Source organism: Cryptotermes secundus, unplaced genomic scaffold (assembly GCF_002891405.2).
Source record: "Cryptotermes secundus unplaced genomic scaffold, Csec_1.0 scaffold3873, whole genome shotgun sequence".
In the NCBI taxonomy this organism is placed as follows: Eukaryota; Metazoa; Arthropoda; class Insecta; order Blattodea; family Kalotermitidae; genus Cryptotermes; species Cryptotermes secundus.
In genome coordinates this window covers 16,779-32,522 of record NW_019730018.1, presented here as the reverse complement: position 1 = coordinate 32,522, position 15,744 = coordinate 16,779, and the positions used below count along the sequence as shown (strand labels likewise).

The following is a 15,744-nucleotide window of genomic DNA, read 5'->3' as shown; positions in this document are numbered from 1 at the left end:
GGGATTTTAAGAATTCTTACTTCAAATAACGAAACATAATTTTACAGAATTAACGACGAATCAAATAAGGAAGCTACTGTGGTGTGTGAAAAACTTTTAGTGAATCGACATTCTGGGTAATTTTAACTATTTGTAATTATTTTAATTAACTGGAACGTGGCTATCTTGGACAAAGTGAAGTTTTGTGTGTTGGTGATTTCTTTTTCTACTATAAATGCCTCTGATGATGGCTCCGTGGTGAGCCGAAACATGTAAGGCAGGTGCTGACGAGGTGGAAAACTTAAAAAAGTGTCACATTTGACGGAAGAAACTTGATTGTTAATATTTTAGGAATATTGACATTTCCGCTTATGCATGTGTTGATGAATCTTTAGACTCCTCTGCTGTGCGAATGATTTATTACATACATCACAAGAAAATGACTGCTCCCCACTACATAGGCATTCATGTTTCTTCAGACTACCCTGATGTCTGAACGACTTATTACATACATGACAGGAAAATGGTCGCTCCCCACTATGAATGCGATGATGTACTACCAGATTATTTAGCTGCCTGAATGATTTATTACACACATCACAGGAAAATGGCTGATCACCACTATGTAAACGCTGATGTACCATGAGACTACTTTGCTGGCTGAATGATTTATTACATACATCACAACAAAATGGCCGCTCTCCACTATGTGTGCGTTGATGTATCTTCAGATAACTCTTTTGCCTGAATGATTTATTACACAAACCACAGGAAAATGGCCGTTCTCCACTGTGTACGCGTTGATGTACCTTCAAACAATTCAGTTGTCTGAAAGACTTACTACACATATCACAGGAGAATGGCCGGGCCCCACTATGTATTCGCTGATGTATCACCAAACTGCTTTGCTGACTGAATGACTTGTCACACATATCACAGTGAAATGGCCGCTCACCACTATGTACTCGATGATGTATCTTCAGATAATTCTGGTCTCTGAATGATTTATTACATATATGACAAGCATATGGACGCTCCCCACTATGTATGCGTTGATGTTTTTTCAGACAACTCTGAGAACTAAAAGGCTTATAACATACATAACAGGAATGTTTAAGCTCCCCATTATGTCTGCGCAGATGTATCATCAGCACTTTCTTATGAGTGAATGCCTTATTACATATTTCACAGGCAAACAGCCGTCCAAAATGTATATACTTATGTATTTTTAGATTACTCTGCAACCTAAATGATTTATTACACACATCACAGGAAAATGGTCGCTCTGCACTGTGTATAGTTTGATGTACCTTCAGATGAGCATGCCGCCTGAAAGATTTATTACACTTATCACAGGAAAATGGACGCTCTGCACTGTGTGTACCTCGATGTAGCTTCAGGCTACCATGCCGTGTGAATGATTTATTGCACACATCACAAGCAAATAATCGCACCTCGCTATGTATGCTCTGATGCACATTCAAAGTACTTTGCTGCCTGAATGATTTACTACACACATCACAGGAAAATGGCCGCTTGCCACTATGTACACTCTGATGTGCTTTCAAATTACTCTGCTGTCTGAAAGACTTAGTACACACTTTACAGAAAAATGGCTGCTCTGTTCTATGTATGCTTAGGTGGCGCTTGAAACTACTCTGCTGCCTAAATTTCTTATTACACATATGACAGGCAAATGGCCGTTCTCCACTATGTAAGCGCTGATGTACCACCAGAATACTTTGCTGACTGAATGACTTATTACACATAACACAGGAAAAAGGCCGCTCCCCACTATGTATACGCTGATGTTTCTTCAGAACATTTTTATTAGTGAATGACTTTTTACAAACATCACAGGAAAATGGACGTTCCCCACTGTGCGCGCGTTGATGCACCTTCAAACTTCCTTGCTGCCTGAATGATTTACTGCACACTCCACATGAAAATGGCCGTTCTCCACTGTGTACACGTTTATGTGCCTTCAGAACTGCATTATTGCTGAAGGTTTTATTACACACATCACAGGTGTATGGATGGGCCCAACTACGTGTGCATAAATGACTCTTCAATGTAGTTTCAAGAGTAAATGAGTTGTGACAAACATCACAGGAATATGGAAACTCATCACCAGGAATGAAGTGATGTTCATTCAGGTTGTTCTGGTAAATAAATGGAAAGATGTTAGCATAAAATATTTATAGCAGAAGAAGCATTTTACAAAGCAAGCTATCAGTGGTATAATTATAACACAGTAAGACCTCACTAATTCAGATTAATTTGGAGCAAACCCTTGTCCAAATTAGTGAAAGTCTGAATTATAGAAGTAATATTAAATATATATTAAGGGACATTACAAAATGGACTTCATATGTCTTTTTAGGCAATACAACTTTATTTTGAAACTTAGATTGCATTCAACAAATTAAGTGTCATAAAAGCATAATTATAAGTTTTGACATCAGTCTCAAAAACATTTTAGGTAGCCTAAATACTTAGTAGTATGAGCCTGTTTAAAAATGAACTCATTTTGGTTTGAGTTCATCTTTTGCACTGTTATTTTGCTACATGTTGCCTCATTCCCCTCAGCATTAGGTAATATTTGTTACAAAACTGATGGAATGCAAGTTTTGTTTCACTGCCGAAAATTTGAACATCACACGTTTCTTCTTTCTTCTCGTCCTCTTAATCTGATTCATTAGGTACGTTAGTGCTACACACAGCCGTTTGTGGTCGTAGTCATGGTCATGGCAATGTGATCAAGGTTGCAATAAGGAAGAAAAAAAAGCATCCAAATTAGCGAGGTCTCACTGTAGTTGAAGAACTGTGTACTTTTCACCTTTCACAACCTAGATGTTTGACGTAACAGTTACCGCAATGCTGCAAGAATGTTATATGTTATATTACATCATACCAATGAATTTAGATTTGTATATAAAAGATATTTTAGAGGTTTGGAGAATTAATGTTCTTAGTATATACTTGCAGGAGAGTGCACTAATACACATAATAACAAGAAGTTCTGAATAGAACTAAATGCTTACTTCCCTTTCACTGTAATTTGACTATTTGATAAGACAAGCAGAAAGAAAACTTTAGTATGTATTCATAATGAATTCAATAAAACAATACAATTTGAGACTGGCAGTAACGAAAGGTGAGATTTGTGATGTGTGCCGTTCAGATGGCCAAAGGCGGCATAATATACTTGTATATTCCAAGTTACATGACTACTGGGTTAAGGAATTCAGGCAATATTAAGGTGATTACCTCAATAATTTGAGAGGCTCTGATGTTGGTGATAGGTTTATGAAGTATGCTCTTGGGATGGCTTCATGTGGCATGATATACACAGTTTCATGAAGACTGGATAGGCATTCAGGTAACACTGAGGTTTTGCCTCAGCAATTTGAGAAGATGTAATATTGGTATTGCAGATGGATAACCCTACCTTATTTCATGAAGACTGGTTCAGGCATTAACGTAATATTAAGGTTATTATTGCATCAATTTAAGAGGGTGTAATGTAATGCTGGTATTACCGGTGGGAGGAATTTGTGAAGTATGTCATGGAGATGGTCTCTGGTGACAGGTTAGGCCGCTTTCAGACAAGACACACAGTGGCTTGTGACTAGTGTCTGGGACACAGCCATTCAATGCCACAACACGCACACTTAGTGGCTCTGATGCCAGAAGCCCACGTTGATGTTGCCCTCAGTCATTCGGATGGAGGTATCAAAATGTTTATCCACCATTTCATCAATGACGCTAGACTCTGTATGTCCTATCTTAATGCTAGCATACAACTTAATGCACGTCGAGTGGCCAGACCACAAGTCAGTATCTCAACCACCGAAGGGGAAAGACACAGCGGCGACACAGTGTCTTGGACGTGGGGCACTGAGACGCTTGTGTGAACACTAGTATTTACGCTAATGTATTTCCAGTCACTGGACAGTGCCCAGCCACTGTGTGTCTTGTCTGAAAGCAGCCTTATGCCTACCAAGTTTCATGATGATTGATTCAGGCACTCAAGTAATATTAAGGTTTTTACTGCAACAATCTGAGAGGCTGTAATGTTGATATTACAGATGGGAGGGATTTGTGAAGTGCGCCACTGAGATGTCTTCACATGTACTATGTATATGTATATGTACCAAGTTTCATGAAGAGTGGTACAGGTGTTCAAGCAATATCAGGTCTTGCCTCAGCAATATGAGAGGCAATTTCATGAAGACTGGTACAAGCATTCAAAAGTTGTTGGGGGGGGGGATACATACAGACAGCAAGGTAATCTCATAAGCCTGCCTTTATTTTTTTTTTTCAAAATAAACAGATACCACAACTTATGGCATTATGACACAAAGAGGATTACTATGGAAAGGCTAATGTTGCTTTGATAGGCATACAAGTGGACAAATGCTTAGAAGCAAGAAAGGCAGATTGTTTAACTAATACAATGCCATGAGAAGCACATGTTCCATTGAAAACAAAACTCTTATTTTTCTGCAGCCTGTTGTGTAAGTCACTAAAATAATATTGTATTCTCTGTCAACACAACAATATTGGGGTTCCTGTATATATACACTTGTACACAAGAAATCCCACAAATGTATATAAAACAAAGAAACAAGAAGTTCTGGGAAGAACTACTCACCTACCTTCCTTTCAAAACAGATATGACAATCTGAGAGGATGTTGTGCTATTATTGCCAATGAGAGGGATTTATTAAGTAAGCTGTTGAGACAGCCTCAGGTGGCATGATACACATAAAGTTTCATGGCAGCCAGTTCAGGCATTCAAGCAACATTAATGGTAATACCTCAACAACATGAGAGGCTTAGTGTTGGTATTACGGCGGCGCCATAGCTCAAGCGGTTAGTCGCTGGCTTCCCGGGTTCGATCCCAGGTCTAGTCACGTGGGATTTGTGGTGGACAAAGTGGCGCTGGGGGGGGTTTTCTCCGAGTATTTCGGTTTCCCCCGCCAATCTTCATTCCACCAAATTCTCCATCATCATAATCACCTGGGGCAGGCTACAATAGGCCAATCAGTGGCCGCCGTGCTGAGTGGACCCAGCTGGAGTCCACCCCCCGCTTATTGAATTAAAAAAAATTTTTAGTGTTGGTATTACTGAAGAGTGGGGTTTGGAATGTAAACCACTGAGATGGGGTCTGGTGGAATGATATATATTATCATGTGTTTTGTTACTATAAACAGGGTTTGGACTGGTAAATGGATTTAATGAACACTTACAGAACATAACTACAAGTAACTCTAGCACTACTGCTACTTCACGCATTCTAAAATTCATTTCAGCACGCACTAACTCTTCTCAGTCTGCTGTGTCTTGAATGGTTGTCACCTGGTAATGACTCCCAATGACATAGCTTCCTCAGCTTCCATGTTCTATGCATTCTGTCTTCACTGGCTGTCATCTATCACAAAACTTGGCGTTGCTGCGTAACAACTTATCAACGGGGAATCCTCTGCCTCCAACATATCCACAAGGGTTGGTAACCATCTATGACAACCTCTGACGGATCTGTCTCCATCTGCTATCTGCGGACTATTCAACTCTACTAATGGTTGCATGATGTAGTTACTGATGCAGTGCATGCAGAAAACATTGCTCCCAGCAGTACTCCCATTGGTTACTTTATGTGGCATATTCCACTGTTGCATCACTGTTTATTGTGCCATAACATAGCAATGGACATCTCTTTTGATTAAACTATTCCAGCTTTCAGCAGACATGACCCAATCAAGTGATAGTAAGGTTATTACCTAAACAATATGAGGATGCAGTGTTGGTATTACCGATGAGATGGATTTATGAAGTACACCACCGAGATGAGTTCAGGTGGCATGATATACACAAAGTCTGATGAAGACTGGAAGAAGTATTCACGGAATATTAGTTTTGCCTCGCAATTTGAGAGGCTCTAATGTTGGTATTACTATTTGGAGGGTTCTATGAAGGCACTCCCAGGCATTCAAAAGTTGTTATGGGCAGGATACATACATAGACAGCAAAGTGAGTTCATAAGCCTACTTTTATTTTTTAGCAATAAGGAAAGTAGGCTAAAATGCCTACTAAAATGCCTCAAATGGAACTATCACAATAAAAACATCAAACAACCATAACAACTTAGCATCCATTGTTGATCTTCCATCAAAATTGCAACACTTTTACATTCTACACTTCAACACTACATGCAACAGAAATTTTAAAGGATTATATCTCGTTTTACTTAAGAAGACTACAGCGTGTGATTTTAACATGAATTAAAACAGTGTAGCAGGTTTTAACAGTTTTAGTAAAACATCTGTAACATAAAAACACCTGAAGATGGCCGTTTGAGGCCGAAACATGTAGTGTTGAAGTGTAGAATGTAAAAGTGTTGCAATTTTGATGGAAGATAAAAATGGACACTAATTTGAACAATTGCACCGGGATGCTGAAATACAGAACCACAACCCCTGCTCTGCACAAACAATAGTGTCTACCAGGAACTCAAGGCCAACCTACCCCAGCGAGAACAGTAGAACAAACGATCGCTGTGATATAACAGACAGGTCAGTACTCAGTGCTATGCATTCATACAGAACTTTAAAAATCTATAACTTCACTTTAAACTATGAACAGTGATAGCCAAGCTAGTCCACTGTAGCATACAACATACACAAATTTTAATAAATCTTAATTACTTTAATATAAAGCCAACATAAAAACAAACTCTGTGGTTTTAGTCCACAAGTAAACTATATTGACCAAGCGACCGCCACTTGCCAGCAAAGTTAGTGCCAACTTTAGCAGATAGAGGGTGTCGCATGGTCAGCACAATGAATCTCCACAGCCATTAATTTCAGTTTTCTAGACAGGAATAAAACCAATATACAAAATAATTTTAATATATTCCTAGGTATACTTTTATTTAATACTTATAATGTAACTTGAGGCACAACAAGTATTATAAGTATGAGAAGTTGCACCAAATATGGATCCATATTAGGAGTTCAATGGCCATAGACGTATTCATATATTACTGCCTGATGTCGGTCCCATGAAGACCAAAACATGTAGCAGGAAATGAAATTCAATCTGTAAAATACTGTCTGATTATAAATCATTTGCTGTGATGATGGCTAAGCCTGATCATATATAGCGTATACGTTAACTATAACTATAAAGAGGATCTGAAGGTGGTATGTATGTGCCGAGACATGTTGCCTTAGACAGGGACCCCATCTGGTGGAAATAGTATTGCATTGACAGTGAGTATGATAAATATGATTTATAGCAAATGGTAAATGAATTTTGAGCGCTTCCATTTTCAAAATTAATCCTGAACATACCCAGAGTCCACTGGTGTCACCAAGAGTGATAAGGAACTAGTGTGAATAGTAGAGAACTGATATTGTATTACTTTGAATATGAGATGCCCATGAATTTAAGATGCATCCAATTTTTGAATGCAGATTTGGGGGGGGGGATAGAAAGTTGAATATTCCTCAAATTTATGATGAACCTCAGTTTTCCAATAGGAATAATTTTGTAAATTGTGCGTCTTATATTCAAAGTAATGTGGTATATACTGATTCCATTAGGAGTGGCATATAATGAAAACTTCATTTTAAAATTACAGGAAGTATCGCTGCTTAACTGTGTCCTTATAAACAACCAGACCTTCCAAATTAAAGAAATCCACACATCACATTCTGTATTAGTAAGTGCTGGAAATGAAGTGGGATTTATGCTAAATGAGAAACTCGTGTTTTGGTGCAAAAAGAAAACTGCTGATGCACATAATGAAATGAATGGTTGTTACTATGAAAAACACTCTGTTGGGGAACTTCTTGCTAAGCTCTTACTTGAGACTGTAAACACGGACAATGATTTTACCCCAGCTTAATAAAGAAAACAGTGCATATAAAATCAAGGGCTGAAGAAAATATGTGAAAGCAACTTAAATCAGATTCCTCTTGAAAATGATGATCACAGTGTTTTGTGATTAATTTAATATCTCTGACTTTATAATATCAAAGGGAGGATAGTTTTAATTGGGAAGGATGTGAGAAAAAGCATTCATGGCCTAATTTGTTTTCTTTTATCATCATATTTGTGTGGAGACTGGGAACACACAAAAAAAAAAAAGCTCAGCCAGGAGAGTAGGTGTTCAGACTAGGATTCAAAGCAGGTAAAATTGTCCATGCTTAATTATTTAAGCACTATGTCTTGAAAACATGGGGGAGTGGAGGTATGGCTCCACTTTTCTTGACCACTGCTTCCAAATTAAAAAAAGGAGTGTCACCGTTTCTGCACACTTGCTCATTAGAAGATGTTGAAAACAGACAACTGATATTGTAAACTGTGTTATGGAAATGTGATATAACATCAATGAAATGCCTAAGGAAGGGGTCATTCAGTTCTCTGATTACTCTCATATCGCTAAGTTGCTAACTGCCAAAGTCAAAAGATAAATTCATGAAGGATTTAATACCATCAGGTATGACAAAAATGTCAGGACAACGGAAATCATAATGGTGAAAAGCAGATAAAATTCAAGATAACCTAGAGCCATCATCATCCTACTGTGCGACAACAGTTCAACTCCTGTCACATGAGGAGACTGCCACCAAGATGATGGCACCACTGGTGAAAATGATATCAAAACAACAGTGGGCTAATGCAGAAGAGAGCCTAGAGTGAGTACTTTGACTTCTCCATCTCTATCTTTAATCCAGCTTTGTATGGAAAAGTTAACATCGCTGCTACTATACAGCAGTATGGTAAAAAGGTAAACTCACCTCATGTTCAGGCTTTAATGCAGGAAATGTTATTGCAACAGGACCATCATCCTCTTCTATATCTGAGTCCTTTCGAAATTTTACATCAATGGCTTGATTTCCATCATGAGATGTTACACATGACTCACTATAAAAACCAGGTTCATCTTTCAGTATGTCTGTACACATCTGTAAAACCACCGTACTGATATGAATGTCTGTGCTCTGTTGACATTAAAAGAAAAAGTGTACAGTTTCATACAACTGCATACATTGCATCAAACTGATAAAACTGTTTTGTCCCAAATTTCTTCTTTATGACAATATCACTTCCAATCCACTGACCAACCAACTACTAACTCCCTAGATCAGAAGCTCACTGATATTATCCTATTTTCACATGTCTCATAAGTGGACACCTCTTCAAATATTTTGATGACGATTTTGTAAGCATGTCTCATTGCTCATATGTGTGCTACATGACTCACCCATCCCACCAAACTTCACTTGATAATTCTAATTGAAACTGATGATGAGAACAAGCTCTTCATCATGTGACTTTCAACACGTCCTGTCTTCTCCACATACATCCAAATGTTCACTTCCTCTTCCCTTAATGTGACAAACCACATTAACAACTGTAAATGAAAATTCCATTAAAACCGAAAAAAATAAAAATATCAATCATGATCAAACATGGACGGGTGATGGAACAGGATAAATGCAATGCTGCAGTAGGCGTTCAGTATCCTGATGGCACATTCAAAAAAGCAAAACAGAAGATCATAGTTATGGTAAAACGTAATATGACAGAATGGATAATCTGACAGCCCCTCTGCATCCCCCCCCAACAACAGGAAATATACCAATTTATCTCGACAGGGACAAAATGGTACCTGCAATTCGTATTTACACACACCTACAGGAACCAGCGTAACAAAATTCCTCTGTAAACAAGGCTCACCCTGAGCTCGGTCTCACTTATGGGAAATGTTGATGATGTATAAACCTCCTCAGTTTTCATGTCAATGGCATCTTTTTCGCTCAAATCATCATCATCTTTCACTTTGACTGTATCACTGCTCTGCAGTAAAATTACAAACAAGAGATAATTCTGTTATATGATGAAATTCTCATGCTCTGAATTCAAGGGCATGTTGAAAAGTATGGCTCCATTTTTTTAAGAAACAAACCCACACAATGGTCTGACTGAACTGCAGTCATTCAGTTAGAATTTCCTGCACCCTTGTCTGAAGCTTCATAGTACTGTCACAAGTTTATGGTTCCATGACTAATAATAAATTCTGGATTGGATGACTGGATGTACTGACACATCATTTACAATACCGCTGAATCCCAATGAATTAAAATAACTCAAAATCAATCTTCAGTCAAACCTTTCTTCCTTGACTGCTAAGGACTTGCTTAATTCTCATTCTCGTTCTATGACTGACTTCTCAGTCAAAGTCAAAGTCATGTTATGACCAACGGTCAGCTGGCCAGTCTGTCTTGGAATAAAGCAACCACCTGTGGCTTAAGACCAGATCTTTATTACTGCCAGACAGTTGTGGGTTTGCTGATGTGGGGCACCCTCTCTGATGAGAGGACAGGTCTGCTGTTTGCCAGAGTCACAGTCAGAAGTAGTAAGTCTGCTGTCAGCATGTACAATTTACATTTATATGTAATTAAATGTACAAGGCCTCTATCAGTCGAGGCTCAGAACAGAAGACCTTTAGTACCTCCTGCTATAACGGCAGTCTAGTCAGTTGAACAGTTGTGTGCTTGACTGCTGCCTAGCACTGGAAAGTGATATTTTAAAACTATATGCAAATGTGAGAACAAAATTAGAGGGGCACAAACCTCACTTGAGGTTACAAGGTAACAGAAACATTAAATTAGAAAATAAAACTAACTCATCACATATTACAGATAAAGAAAACATGTGCATAGCCTCACCTTATTAACAGCCTAGAATTAGTCTGAGGAAATTGCATATGAAAAGCAGAACATTACAACAGAAACATTTATCACAACAACTTGTACACCTGATGATGGCTGGTTAGGCTGAAACATGCAGTGGTAAGCAATAAAGAAAAGACGATGTGATATTAACCGACATCGAACACAGACAGCAAAAAAGCAGAATATAAAGTCTGAACAGCAGTTCAATTTATTTCAATTAAACTGATGTTGAGAATTTGCATACCACTAGAACTCTGTGTTATGTGGACACAGACTTATGTATTGTAACAAAACAACTCAATAAACACTTTTTTTTTCTCTGGCGCTAAAGCCCCAATTTGGGCCTAGGCATACCTCCATGAAACACTCCGTTTCACTTCGGTTTACTAGATCTTACACATACGGTAGGACTCCTTGGGCAAGTGATCAGCTCGTTGCAAGGCCTCTACCTGTAGACAAACACAGAAAAACGCACACAAACATCCATGCCCTGAGTGGGATTTGAACCCACGATCCCGGCTTCCGAGCGAGCGAAGACAGTGCATGCCTTAGACCGCTCGGCTACCGTGACCGGCCAATAAACACTTACTTTACTTTAATACAGAGTGCTGTCTTGTGAGATGTGACACCATTTTGTCTCATACAAGTTTACTGACATTTCCATCTTAATGGCTGAAGAGTAATGTAAACCAGCAGCAAGCCAACAGAAGGTGCAGTGAGCCACATGTGAATAACCTGGTTCCAGCCCTGGGCGGGAGCCTTACCAATATAAGCAGGAACATGGGAGAAGGCAGGAGAAGTAGTGGTGTAAGTGACTGGTGGGAGCCATAGGAGGACCTGTAGAGTAACAGGGGTGCTAAGTGGAGTGTAATGGAGCACGAAAGGAAGACAGTGGCAAGATATCGCCATCAACTGCATCCATTTGAAGAACTTATCACTAGAAATTTTGCAAGGATTGTTTCCTGCATTTTCTTAGATATAGATCAGAGATTTCAACAGAAGCCATCCTCTCTGTTCATGTCACACCTCCCCGATGGCTTACTCTAACACTGAAGATGGAGGCAGTATGTTCCTTTGAGACATGTGAACTTCTGTCAGGGTACACAGTGCCATGTCACAGAAGATATTACCATAAATAGTCATGACTGTTAAGATTCTTTAATATAATATATTTATTACTATAATTTGTGTAATGTGAGGATAATAGTGTGCAGGCCAACAAGATCTGCATTTAGCTTCCAGTTTTACAGCAATAACTAGCCACTTTGGTTGGAAATATGCAGTTGGGTATAAATCATACGAGGGGGGACCCAAAAATAACCGGAAACGACCTGTTGCGCACGCATGCCTTGTAGTTACGAGTTGTGCTGCTAGGTGGTGTTAGCTGGGGGCCTCCCGCGACTGTTAGTGAGCTGGCATCAGTCTGAGTTAAGTGGTTTGTCTGTGGTGCTCTGTTTCAACCCTTTGGCGATTAGTGAGATGGCCGACCAGAAGGAACAAAGAGTGTGTGTGAAATTGATGAAGATCGTCGAAAGACCATTGGCCAACTTTCTGAGGAAACGAACATCTCATGGAGCACGGTCCAGCGAATTTTAACCGAAGGTTTGCACATGAGATGGGTGTCTGCAAAATTTGTTCCTCGCTTGCTCGGAGATGACCAAAGAGAAAACCGCGTGAATGTTTGCCGCGACTTGAAGAGTGAAGTGCAGTTTTCCCTAACAGAAAGCAAAATTTCACGCACACTCTTTGTTCCTTCTGGTCGGCCATCTCACTAATCGCCAAAGGGTTGAAACAGGAACGCACACAACAGAGCACCACAGACAAACCACTTAACTCAGACTGACGCCAGCTCACTAACAGTTGCGGGAGACCCCCAGCTAACACCACCTAGCAGCACAACTCGTAACTACAAAGCATGCGCGTGCAACAGGTCGTTTCCGGTTATTTTTGGGTCCCCCTTCGTGAATGTATCCACAGAGACATGGTTTGAGCATTCAAAATTACAAATATGTTGGAAACAAAATTTTGAGATATGACAATTTTCAGACAGAGGAAACTGGTACTGTGATATGAACAGAATTATATCAGCTCAGTCAGTATAGTGACGGCTGTGGGCTGGATGAGTCATGTTTCCTTTGTAGGAGGGGTAGAAATGTGATCCTGAGCTACAGCATCCAGACCAGGCACTCCCAGCCTCCTGTCTAGTTGATATCAGAGGCTCCTTCCCTGGCATTTGATGATGACCATTCACCTCAATCTAGTACCAAGATTAAAAATGTCATGGCACAGCAGAAACATTATGCCACTGAGCTGTAAGGTAAAATTTGCCCTGTTTAACTAATTAAGCATGCCATAAAGGTGTATGGGGAGTGGATGGAATCATCCACGTATTCTTGACCTACCCATTAGTTAGGAATGGTCAGCTTCACACCCTGGCCGCTTTACCCCCAGGGAACAGCTCCCACTACACACTGGATAGAAGGCTGCATGGGCCCCAGAGCCAGCCTAGATTATGTGTCTAAGAGAGAAATTTTGCTCCTGCCAGGATTTGAACCATGGCCATCAAGACCATAGTCCATCGCTATACCAACTGTGCTATCTCAACTCCTGCCATTTTTAAAGATAGGACTATTAGGATATGATGATGTTTTAAACTCATTTCAAGACAAGTTTATAATGTAGCATAAGTGTTCCAGTATGGCTATAACTGAGACGTCTGGTATATTTGTAATGCTCTAGACTCATATTTAAAATATTTGAAAGAGGCTCAATTTGAATCTTGGCTGGTGTACTGGCTGTCCTAACGATCTTTGTTGTCCTGTCTGCCAAGGTAAATGCTGGGATAGTACTTTGATTAGGTACCTACTGCTCCCTAGATTCCAAAAAGTTAGTTCATGGTTCAGATCTCAAAATTAAATTTCCGATACACACGATGTTACAAATGGTATTTCAAGGTCCAACCCACTTAAATCATAATTAAGCTCAAAGTTTATCCTGGATGGATAATACTACAAAGCAATGCTGTTGTTATATCACCGATGAAACAGGAAAAGTTACACTAAACAACAAATAATCTTTTATTACTTGGAAACGGGCACTAACTTGAAGATAAGAAGTGGCAGTGCTATGTAATGTAATAGGTTAAGAACAATGTCACGTGGCACCTCATGGCTGGCCCACTGTTACATCACAGCTTGTTGAACAGATTCGGAAGCAGCTGTGCTATGTGGAGTCACAGTTCATTCTCTGGCACTCTGCGAGAGGAGGAAGGAACTTGAGCAATCTTGAAAGAAATTCACTGAAACTAGACGAGGATTGCAATACGCAGTGTACTGAGAGTAAAAGCACCAAAAACAACAGCCCATATGAGATTGTCAAACGAGTTCCCCTCAGTCGACATCAGAAAAAGAACCTTGCTTGTCAACATTGTGATTCACCGATGGAAAATTAAAATGACCTCTCAGACATTAACACGAGCAAAAGCAAAGACAGGTTGGCAGTCTCAGCATACTAGTAGGGGGAGAAGAGACAGACCAAAGGAAACGTAACAGATTAAAATAGAGAAGGCAGAAGTATAATTAGAATGATGAGATGGGCAGGGCATGTAGCATGAATAGTGGACAAGAGGAATGCATATAGGATATTGGTGGGAAAGCAAGAAGAAAGATCTTAGATAGATGGGATGGTATGGATTGGATTGATCTGGCTCAGGATAGGGACCAATGGAGGACTCTTGTGAACATGGTAATGAACCTTCGGGCTCTATAAAATGTTGGGAAGTTCTTGAGTAGCTGCATAGTTGGTGGCTTCTCAAGAAGGGCTCAGCTCCATGAGTGAGTGTGTGAGAAAAACAAATAGGAGATTAAAGAGGAAGAGGAAAAGAAGATGGAAGAGATGAAAAGAAGGTGGATATTGTGTTTTCCTGTGTTTAGGTAGCGGCCTTGCAATGGGCTGATCGCAATGGAACTGAACAAGAGGCTTGGGCCCTAATGGGTTGGAAGAGCCACTGAAAAGAAAATAATGGAACCTGAAAGACGTTTTCAGACACAGCAGAGGTGCCTTTCAACCTTTTCATCACAGAAGAAACACAGATCGAATTTATGAAATGCTGTGGTGTTTGGAATATCAGATGATGAAGAAAACCTAGAAGCACACTGATCCTGAATGAATGCAAGTTGGTAACCCTGCATGTAACACACCTATGCCTGTGTTGGTTCCTGTTATGACTGTCACTTTGCCTGCAGGTCATAACCATGCAGCACCTATAAGGCCATCATAGAGCCATCAAACATCTGATGAGGTTGGTTTGCCTGGAAGTTAGTTTAGTCCAGGAGAGTGAGTGTGAGAGGAGATTCTTCATTCAGGATTCGCAAGTGAGTTGTAATTCAGTCATACGATAGTTGAGTGTTCAGCTGTGGAGTGTTAACCAGCTGACAACAGAAGCTGAAGAATTGACCGACTTGTAAATCAGAACCAAGTCAGTCACGCAGAAGAGAATACGCTCATAGTCCGGTAAGGAATGGAGAAGGCTGCAGACAGACATTAGTTGTGAGCTCTTATAATTGGTTGTAATTGTAAAAGAAGTGCCAATAAATCCAATCATCTAATCCAGAACCCGTTATTATTAGGACACAAACCCCATCATATGTGACAATTATCTAATTATAAATTATATATATAAATAAATTATCTAATTATAGACCTATTTCACTATTACCTGTTTTTTCTAAAATCTTTGAAACATTAATATATAAGAGAGTAGTGAATTTCTTAAATAAACATAATTTGATATCTGATGCCCAAAATGGCTTTAGACAAAATAAATCAACTCATACAGCACTGCAATCATTTATTGAGGATGTTCAGAAAGCATTAGACAATAAGTTTTATGCTTTGGGTATTTTTTTGGATCTTTCCAAGGCTTTCAATGTGATAAACCACAAATTACTGTTGGCTAAATTGGAACTTTATGGGTTTAGAGGAATTTCACTCTCTTTGATGAGATCATATCTTA

The 15,744-nt window shown here is 39.4% G+C and overlaps 1 protein-coding gene across 10 annotated transcripts in view; it reads right to left on the bottom strand.

Annotated features, from left to right (window-relative positions):
- The window catches only part of LOC111865960 (zinc finger protein 271), a 41,573-nt gene that overhangs the window by 9,106 nt on the left and 16,723 nt on the right, over positions 1-15,744 (bottom strand). For 3 of the 10 annotated variants that reach the window (XM_033752046.1, XM_033752044.1, XM_033752045.1), the window contains 3 exons: positions 9,257-9,406; positions 8,790-8,957; positions 267-2,141 (listed from right to left, as the gene is read on the bottom strand). In XM_033752046.1, the coding sequence (XP_033607937.1) occupies positions 327-2,141; positions 8,790-8,957 (1,983 nt within the window). In that variant the 5' untranslated portion in view covers positions 9,257-9,406 and the 3' untranslated portion in view covers positions 267-326. Of the gene's footprint in view, positions 1-266; positions 2,142-2,163; positions 2,860-5,042; positions 5,873-6,841; positions 7,084-8,789; positions 8,958-9,256; positions 9,407-15,744 lie in introns of those variants that run through there. The other 7 variants (XM_033752043.1, XM_023854403.2, XM_033752050.1 and 4 more) reach the window with 7 other exon arrangements.